The sequence below is a fragment of the Lynx canadensis genome, chromosome B1 (assembly GCF_007474595.2).
Source record: "Lynx canadensis isolate LIC74 chromosome B1, mLynCan4.pri.v2, whole genome shotgun sequence".
Taxonomy (NCBI): Eukaryota; Metazoa; Chordata; class Mammalia; order Carnivora; family Felidae; genus Lynx; species Lynx canadensis.
The window spans coordinates 166,705,353-166,715,887 of record NC_044306.2 but is presented as its reverse complement, the minus strand read 5'-3'; the positions used below and the strand labels follow the sequence as shown (position 1 = coordinate 166,715,887).

The window sequence follows — 10,535 nt, the reverse complement described above, 5'->3', positions numbered from 1 at the left end:
CTTACTACAATCCATAGCTACTCATCTACACATCTATTATCACTACCAGACTGGGACCACATAAAAGGAAAGGAACCAGTTTCGTTTCTCTATGTATACCTAAAAATCAGCACAGTCCCTAAAATGGAGCAGGAACCCATTTAGCAAAGATGAATAACAACCCAGAAAAGAGAAATGACCAATATTTTTTTAGTTTTTAAGAGTAAAATCTTCCACAGAGAAGAAAATATCTAATCTAAATGGAGAGGGGTTTGTTTGTTTGTTTGTTTTGTTTTTGTTCTTTTTTTAAGGTCAGGGAACTGTAGTTTAATTCAAGTCATGAACTTGGAGTAATTAAGCAGTAAAACCAAATCAGTTTCTTTTCCCCCATAAACATCTATTTGTGGCACAAAGTATTGAGTGTACCTATTCTAATATATTGAGTGTAATCCATTCTAAGAATATGCTTGTATTTAGTGTACTAAGAGAAGCAGAAAATATTAAAATTAAAAGAAAGCTTAGATATTATTTAATCCTCCCATTCTCTTATACATAAGGAATCAAGCCTAGCAAGGTTAAGTGACTCGTTTAAAACCACAATAGAGTCAGAACTTGAAAGTAGGTCATCCATTTCTCCACCTGGTGTTTTTTCACTGGAGGTTTTTTTTCACAAATCTAGAAGAGGGGACCATTGGAAAATGGGAGAGTGGGGAGTGGGTATTTTTTTCTAGGTTAGGCAGAATTGACCAGTTCATGGGTAAAATAAGTCACAAGCAAATATCATACTTACTGCTTGAACCATGGTCACTGCTAAGGTGATGTGGTCGAAAAACGACCTTTCAAAGTTAATTCCAGCCCCTTGCTGTAGTCTTTGTCACTGGCTTCTCTATGATTCATTTCCATCGGTAAGAGAGTGACTCTACTTTCTGCCTACTCTAATTCAAGGTTTGTGGGGTCCGATTTAAAATATACACTGCTCAAATACTCTGTATATTAACAAGGGCAAGTCATTTTTAGCTGCAGATTAATCATATAAATATATTATTATACCTAGTCATGCCTGGAGTAAATTGGAAGTAATTATGTAGGAGTTAGTTACCAACTTGGAGTTGAAAGCTAGAAAATAGATATTGGTTCTGAATAAGAAAATTCTGAATTTCATCTTTAGAAGATAGAGCCATACAAAGTCACCATTCTGAGCCAGAATTCTTCACAAATTACCAAGACTCTGAGCGCTCCTAATGACTCTTGCAAGATTTGCTCATGGTGAAAAGTGACTGGTCCTTCATAAAAGTGTTTTGTTTAATGTAGCTATGAGTTATTAGAGAGATACGAATGATGACCAAAATAAAATATTTAGCTATGACTTAATTTGATGAAATGCAGTTAGGGAAAATAAAATATGCATTATTATTATTGTTACTGTTATGAACATTGTGTACAAATGAAATAATCCCTTTTTGTACTAATCATTAGACTTCCTTTCTGATCAATTTATTCTTCAAACTAACAATTAAAAATCCTTGGTTAGGGGTTCCTGGGTGGCTCAGTCGGTGAAGCGTCCAACTTTCAGCTGGGGTCATGATCTCACAGCTTGTGGGGTCGAGCCCCTGGGTGGGCTCTGTGCTGACAGCTTGGAACCTGGACCCTGCTTTGGATTCTGTGTCTTCTTCTTTCTGTGCCCCTCCCCTGCTCCTGCTCTGTCTCTCAAAAATAAGTAAACATTAAAAAATTTAAAAAAAAAAGTAATCCTTGGTTAATTTTGCCCTTTCTCTTTGTTGGGCCACCTGACTTGTCCTAAAATCTTCTTCACAAACAAAGAAAAAAAACCATAGGCTCACCTGGATCCCTTGTCTACATATCTAATATCATTGATTTTTATCCCTTTAAAATCTGTAAAATTTATAGAAGAATTTCTTTTTTAAAAAAGAAGCCAATAAGATATTTCTTAAGAATAGGCCAATGCTGATGGCTCAGAGCCTGGAGCCTGTTTCCAATTCTGTGTCTCCCTCTCTCTCTGTCCCTCCCCCGTTCATGCTCTGTCTCTCTCAGTCCCAAAAATAAATAAACATTGAAAAAAAAAATTTAAAAAAAAAAAAAAAGAATAGGCCAATGAATAAGTAAGGAGTATATTCTTCACTAAAGAAATAAGGTCTTTTCATTGGAATAATAAACAATCATAGCTTCCAACCACAATTTCAAGAATTGTCCTCAAGCCTAGAAATCTACTTACATTCATAAAATAATTTGTGATAAGCTTTTTTATACAAGTACTCTTCATTAAATATTTACATATGTACAAATTTTATTTGGCCTCATATTACTGGTATCAATTTATAAATGAGGGCTTGGATTGGATGAATTCTAAAGCATCTTTCAGCCTTAAAATTGTTAGTGATTCTAGGATATACCTAGAGTGATAGCAAAAAAAGGTATCCTCAGATATGACTCACAATATTTGGCATTTGCACATTTTACAGTTCTCATATACAATCATTCCAAGGCAATGTAATAACTGAAAGACTAATGTCAATTAATTAATATTTCTTTTCCAAAAATAACAGATTTTTGCTTGGAAAGTGGCCATTTTTATCAAAATGTTCCCCCAAACATCCAGAATACATTCATTCACACAACCTAGATCAGGAAAAAAAGAAGAATAGAAGAAAAATCTGGAAGTAACAAAACAAAAAACTAGACCTAGATTTAGTGTCATAAGACAGCTGCAAGAAATTTAATTAAGTTGTTAAGCCTACCTAATGAAAAAGAAAAGTCAGTACATGAAAATCCTGATAAATTGCATTAACAGAGTCAGCAGAATCCTACCCCTTGGCTATGAGTTTTCTTCTTTACTCCTTTCCTCGGCTACTCTTTTAATTTTAAAATACCCTAGTTGTGATACTGTACAAAACCTGCCCCCCCCAAAACACTAAACTTCCCAGAAATACAAAACTACAGACACAAAAACTTCCCAGAAGATTAGCATTTCACCAGCCAAAATAGATCTATGTTTGGAAAAGCATCTAAAAGGCCTTGTATTGAGTTCCTAATTGTGATGATTCTGATCAAATTCTATCCTACTATTCTGATCAAATTTGAGACAGATAATTTATAGGATCTTACAGTGCCTAGAGTTTTATTCTCTGGTAGGCAGTGCTTCTTACTTAGAGAACCATCTGTACACATTTTCATGTATTTTGAAGTCAATTGCTAAGGTTGTGCTAACGTGTTACCCTCTATTGGTATAGGAGAAACAGATGTTTTCAATATGTTGTCAGACTCTAAATAAATTTCTTCCATTAAAGAATGCAATGTTCTTTGCTAGTTTATGGTTCGTTAGCATGCATTGACTGTTCTACTATTCAAGTAATATCATAGGTTAAGGTGAAAGAGCTTTCCTAGAGAGACAGTGTCTAGCATAGTGCATGGAACACAGTAGGCTCTGAATAACTATATGTTGAAATAATACATAACTGAATGAACTACTGTCAAAAAGAATTCATACAAGGAGTTAAACTTTGGCTCAAAGCACAGATTTTTCAAGTCAAGTGTTTTAAGTCCTGTTTGACCAACATAAGACAGGGAACATGTCTTCGCTGGCCTTTGTTTTTGTTTTTTGACGCAGCAGAGGTTTCACTCTATTAGTCAGTATTTGTTTTGTTCCATTTTCCTTTTAAAAAATGTTTCATGTAACAGAGAAAGTCCTTTTCTTGCTGATACTAGAAGAATCTCCAAAGGTCACCGCATAGGATATCCAATAAACAATTCTGATTAAGGGCAGCGCCACTGGGAAATTTAGGGTTGTTGGTTGATATTCATAGTGTATATTTAAAAATGTCATAGTCTATTTTCAAATTCCAATGCATAAATATGAACCATGTATCTCTAATAGCCCTATTTCTCTTGTCCCAACTTTCCAGGATGGTCTGTATTTCATCTAATTTGAATGCTGAATTGATTCTATTCAAATCATTTTTCTGAAATGAAAGATGGCTCACTCTCTCTTCACTGAGGGATGGATTAACTCTCCCAATAACTGGCTTGGATTGTTTTTGAATGTAAAAATTACATAGGCTTTTTATTTTAATAAAGAATAATGGTTTATCTTTAAAAACATGTAAAAAGGCATTCTGTATTAAGGTCATCATCTTTTAGGAAACTATTCTAGCGACAAAATTACATTAGACTTTCTGATTTCTCCATAGTGTCCTTAGATAAATAAACAACCCAATAGACCATGTTAAATGCCCCGAATGTTACTGGAAAGAGAATACGGGCATATTTGTCTATTTTGCTTGTGCCAGACCCAGACGGCGGTGGGGCAGAAGGAGGAGTAGTTGCTGACAACTTCCCAGAAGCCCCTGTGGTATTAACAGTGGTCTTAATTCGCTCCAGTCTTGATCCAAACACACGCTGGGTAGAAGCAGGTCCAGCAGAAGCCTGTTGGGGCACGTCCCCAGTTCTCCCAGGAGTAGAGGGAGGAGCAGAGAGAGGTGCTCTTGCAGCAGATATTGTTTCGGCTGCATTCGCATGGCTGAATGGGTTTGGACTGGAAGCTAAGTAAGACTGCGATGTGCCTTCAGAAGATCCTGGAATAACTGTGGAGGATTTGCTCGAATGGTTTCCCACCTCAGTTCTGTTGCCAGCATCAGATTCAGAGTGAACCAAGGCATTTGTTCTTTTTCTCATATTCAGATTGGCATTTGTGTTCTGAAAAGGTATATTAAAAATTACAATGATTATGTCATCCTATGTAAATTAATACAAAATTAAAGGGAACAAATAACTAAAATTAGTTGTTTCTATGATATAAATGTTTACTCATATACGATATCCATTCAGCTTACTGTAAAAGCTTAAAAATACCTAAGGAAAAAAAAACATGAATACATTTGAAAGTGAATCCAAAATCTTCTATTTCAAAATATTTCCATTCTTATAAATGGTCAGAAGTTAGATCTATAGAAAGATTTGGCTATTAGAGCTCTAAACTAGAGTTATGCTTGATTTTATTTGAGAAGTTCATGAAGATAGCTATACAACTTTCTTCAGTTTTATTGTAAATGATATTTTGTGATAGGTTGTATACACTTCAATGAGTTTTATATATGACTGTTTTATAAACAGCAAGAACTGTACTTACTCTTGTGCACAGAAAAACAATAACAACCATATATATGTGCATGACATTCCTTGAAAAAAGGAAACTCCAAAAGCTTAAATTTCCAAATCCCTGAAACTTATTTTCATAATCTTACATGGACGCACACACATTATTATAAAATCTGGAAGGCCTAATGTGTTTTATTGTTTCACCACAATAATGAATATACAAAGGAACACTAGTTTTAAACAAAATTTTATATTAGACATATAAACAGCATCACTATATCATTGCATAAATATCTGAATTCAAACTATTTACCAATAAAGAGTATTTAAATCAAAATGGAACTCATCCATTTATTTTCTCATCCCTTTATTTTATGTGTAGAACAAGACTATATTTGAATAAAGATGCATGATAAAGTTTAAAATTAATTCTCCTTATATTCTGACAGGCACGATAAGTAACTGGATAGCCAACTATAGACTGTCCATGCTAATGAAGGAAAATAATTGCTCAAATGATTCCCAAAATAGTCATGTCTGTCTTTAGAATATACCATGAGTTTTTTGAAAAAATGTTTCCTCTTTAATTATGTTTATTCTAAGCTACATTAAGGGTATATTGTAATTACTTTCTATACCTTCTCCTCTTACCATTTTATGAAATAGGTGGTGAGTGAAAAGAGGAGGAAGGAGAGGTGAGAGAGAGAGGAAGAAGACCAGCTCACAGGTGGGTGATTAGAAGGAGACAGCATACAAGAAATGTCACAGATAATATCACATACAATTAACTGAGAGCTCATTTTACGGAGAAATGTTTATTCTAAAATAGAATCCTTTTTCAATACCACACCCATCAACTAGGTTGAATGTGTTTAATCCATATGTAATATATTTGTGAATTATGACTGCGAATTTGCTAAGTAGAGAGAGTAAAAGCCTCACAAAATGTAGAGTCAAAGATCTGAGAGGTTTACAAAGTATTCTTCATGTCAGGCTGGAGTATTCTTCTAAGCAGGTTGCAGTCAAACTCATGAGAAATTGTAGTCTAACATATGACACCTAATTTTGGTGGAGAAAATTGAAACCAAAATCGACGTCAACATAAAAGCTAAAGATACCAGGGGAGCCTGAGTGGCTCAGTCGGTTAAGTGTCCACCTCTTAGTTTCGGCTCAGTCACAATCCCATGGTTTCATGAGTTTGAGCCCCTCATGGGGCTCTGTACTGACAGTGCGGAGTCTGCTTGGGATTCTCTCTTTCTCCTCTTTCTCTGCCCCTCCCCTGCTCATGCTGTCTCTGCCTAGCTCAAAAATAAATAAACTTAAAAAAAAAAAAAAAGCTGAAGGTATCATTGTTTACCCTGCACTTTTACACTTTTCCTCTACAAAGCACATTGTAAATGTCAATTAATCCTCAGATTTTGAGTCCCTTTTTACATAAAGGAATAATGTTAATTGATTAACATTAACTTTGAAATGTCATACACACAGTGAAGAATATACGGAAGGATAAGTTATATCCACAACATTAAGAGAGCTAACCCTATCATTGACAAGATGCATACCCGCACACAATACAATCAAAAATATAACAAAAAGTAAAATATAGTGAAGATCAAACTGTAGTAAAATGCTGAATATATTAAGAAGGGAAGGGAAGAGAGTAAGAAAGGATCAATTAAACAAACAGGAAAGAAACATATTTTTCAAGTATAATCTGATATTTGCATAATGTCTTCTTCCACCAGAAGTTAGGTTGCCCCAAATCTTTAAAAACTCATATTAATCCAAAAACTAAATTCTAAGAATTAGAGATTTCTACTTCTGTTCAAAATGGAGTAAGAGGGACTGAATTTACTCTCCTGTATAAATGACAAAAAAAGAAAGAAAGAAAGAAAGAAAGAAAGAAAGAAAGAAAGAAAAGAAAATCTGGACAAAATATGTGAAACAATTATTTTTTGAAGACTCTGAGCCCTGGATGACATAAAATCATAATCATCAAGAGAGAAGAAACAAACTTGAAAGTGTTTCCATGCTGTGGTAGAGGAGAGGAGAATCCAGGAGAAATATGACAGATTCCCTGAACTGAGGAGTTGGAGCTGAAAATCTGGGGAAATCAAGATGGCTAGAATTCACAGGAAAAAGTAACAGAGAAGTGTACATAAATAAATAAATAAATAAATACATACATACATACATACATACATACATAATAAGTAAGTAATAAGAGAGAGATAGAACTCCAAAAATCAGAGAGTAGCCATTGACTATTTTGCTAAGCACAGATCAGTTTGAGAGTGAAGTACTACCTGGCCATAAAAAGAATGCCCTAAAAGGATGAGAAGAAAGTACCTGAAACACAAAGCCAGAAATAATGCCTGTTCCCACCAGTCAGACCGCAAAATCTCACCATTCACGGAGCGCTTGGTAGAGTACTAAGAATGACCTTGCCTCAGTAATATGGAGTAATTAGCCCCAAACCCACAAAACTCTAGTTCTGCTGAATGAATTTTAAAAGTAAGACCTGAAAGAATGAAACTAACTGTAAGTGACTTAGCTGGGCCCCAGAAGAAAGTGCAAGAACATTTATAGGATTCTGTCTTCTTTCCCTCCAGATCAGTATCTTTCTGGAACTTCCTGAAATCCCAAATGTGAATCATGTTCTGTATCTTTGACTAAATACAAAAACTGCACCAATTTTTCCTCCTTCTCCATAGTCATGCCCCATGTGATATGAATTTCCCATTCCTCCCCCATCAAGAGATGGAGTTTATTTCCCCCACAGTCTTCCTTATAACTTTTTTCTGGCCAACAGTATGTCGCAGAAATGATGGTGTGCCATTTCTGTCTTAGCCTTAAGACTTCTTGCTTCCACTCTCTTTCAAAACACTGTCATCAACACCACTTGTCAACAACAAGCTAGGACTAGACTGCTGAAAAGATCCTTTGGAGCAGAGCCAGTCACCCCAGTGAGGCTAGCCCAGGTCATCCAACAGCTAGATGACCACTAGACACATGAATTTTCTCAGCTGAGAAAGGATGAACTGCCCAACCAAGCCTAATAAAGATCAACAGAACTTTTCAATTAACTCACAGGCCTGAGATTAAAAGATAATGTTTACGTATGCCACTGAAATTTTGTACTTATTTGTTATGCAGTATTATTGTGGCACTAGATAACATGCTTAGACCAATTAGATCAAGGGTCCTAATATAAGATATTGCCAAACTTCTAGTGAGGAGAACTTCTCAGACATTCTGGGATAAGTGGAAGGCCAACCTACCCAGAATTCATCAAAGACCATTAGGGGGCCCTGTTGCCTAACTACAGACACCAGCTAAAGGACCAAGATATTTTGCCCTTTATAATCCCATTCTTAAAAAACAACTGTATTTTAAAACTGGGAGAAATTCTAAAATTGCAGTTCCTCACTTTACAGTAGAAGACAGTAGAGCAGAGAGGTTATAACTTGCTGGAAGTCATACAGTAAGTGACTTACTGAAGTGTTTTTACGATGTTGTACAGCCCCTCAATAAACAAATGTGGAGGCATTAAAAACTTAACAAACTACACCTATGTATTTGAGTCAGTTAAGTACTTGTAATAGCCAATAACACTGTTAAAAATTTATTCAAGACTTAGGGGTGCCTGGGTGGCTCAGTGGGTTAAGCATCCGACTCTTGGTTTCAGTTCAAGTCATGATCTCACAGTTCCTGGGTTCAAGTCTTTGTCGGGCTCCACGCTGACAGTGTGAAGACTGCTTGGGATTCTCTCTCTCTCCCTCTCTCTACCCCTCCCTGGCTCGCTCTCTCTCTCTCTCTCTCTCTCAAAATAAATAAATAAATGAACTTAAAAAAATGCTTATTCAAGACTTGGAAATCAGAAAGGACTACAGCATATTCTTTCAATGTCATATGGAGCATTGTTTAATAAGCCCACCCAAGGATTATTAAGCATGTAGGGGAATTTACTTGACCTTGATTTCGCTGTGTAATATTGGATTCAAGTGCAAACACTGTGGACTTTAACTTGTAGACTCCAGTCCAGTAGAAAAGATCACTGTTGCCCGGTATGATATTAATTACTTCTATATCTAACCTGGTATTTATCCTAGCACTCTTTTTCTTTAAAGTGACTACTTTTAGTCCTGAAAAAGATTTCAAACCAGTTTTACTATTTATGTGGTTCCCTTATTAATTAATGAGCTGGACAAAACTTTGACAGACGTCCATTTCATGTTTGTATGAGTTCTATTTTCAATGGTTTAAAAATTATATTCAGGCCACATATACTATTATATTCTCATGACATCTACTATCATGACATCTACTATAAATATCACAGAAATTAAGCATAGACTTGAAGAATATGCCTAGAAAAAAAGAACTGACCCAAAGCAAAAGAGATAGGATCAGTCTAAAGTGACTGGAAAAAAAGAATCATAAACACAAGTAGACATTTGACTGATACCACCACTCACCAATCTGGTTCTTCACCTACATTCAAACCATCCTGTTCCAGGAGAAGCTAAGAGTATTGTTTTATTCCTCACCCAAGTGTAGGTATTTATCTGAAGGATACAAAAATGCTGATTCGAAGGGGCACATGCACCCCAATGTTTATGTCAATAGCCAAATTATGGAAATAGCCCAAATTTCCAGGGACTGGTGAATGGATAAAGAAAATGTGGTATATATATACACAATGGAATACTACTTAGTGATGAAAAAGAATGAAATCTTGCCATTTGCCACAATGTGGATGGAACTAGAGGGTATTATGCTAAGCAAAATAAGTCAGAGAAAGACAGATATCATAGGATTTCACTCATATGTGGAATTTGAGAAACACAGCAGATGAACATAGGGGAAAGGAAGGAAAAATAAGATAAAACCAGAGGGGGAGGCAGACCATAAGAGACTGGAGGGGAGGTGGGTGGGGGGGTGGGCTAAATGTGTGATGGGCTTTAAGGAGAGCACTTTTCGGGATGCGCACTGGGTGTCATAATGAAGAGATGAATCACTGGGTTCTACTCCTGAAGCCAAAACTACACAGTTAGTTAGTGTTAACTAACTTGAATTTAAATTAAAAAACAAATAGAAAAAAGAATCAAAGAAGCAAGAGACTTTATGAAAATGGAGGGAGCAGCAGGAAGTGTGCCACTAGGATTACCACTCCAAAACAAAGATCAAATCTTTCTGTTTTTTCTCAGTTTAAAAGTATTAGTGAGCTTTTAGAGTATAAAGACTACCTTATTAATCACTGTAGGCAAATGCACACAGCAGGCACCTACTTCATTTTTTAATAATTTTTATTGAAATGGATATATTACAGAATCAGGATTCTTTTCAAATGAAAGTAATTGAAGGAAAAGTATCAAAAATGTTCTGACCTCCATATTATCATTCCATTGCTTATGGAGCAGATTTCTAGACTACTGCAGATA

The 10,535-nt window shown here is 35.6% G+C and overlaps 1 protein-coding gene across 1 annotated transcript in view; it reads right to left on the bottom strand.

Moving 5' to 3' along the window:
• Nucleotides 1-2,079: 2,079 nt before the first annotated feature.
• The window catches only part of GABRA4 (gamma-aminobutyric acid type A receptor subunit alpha4), a 67,196-nt gene continuing 58,740 nt past the window's right edge, over nucleotides 2,080-10,535 (bottom strand). Inside the window, exon 9 of the mRNA XM_030313933.1 lies at nucleotides 2,080-4,689. Coding sequence (XP_030169793.1) covers nucleotides 4,156-4,689 — 534 coding nt within the window. The 3' untranslated portion in view covers nucleotides 2,080-4,155. The remainder of the gene's footprint in view (nucleotides 4,690-10,535) is intronic.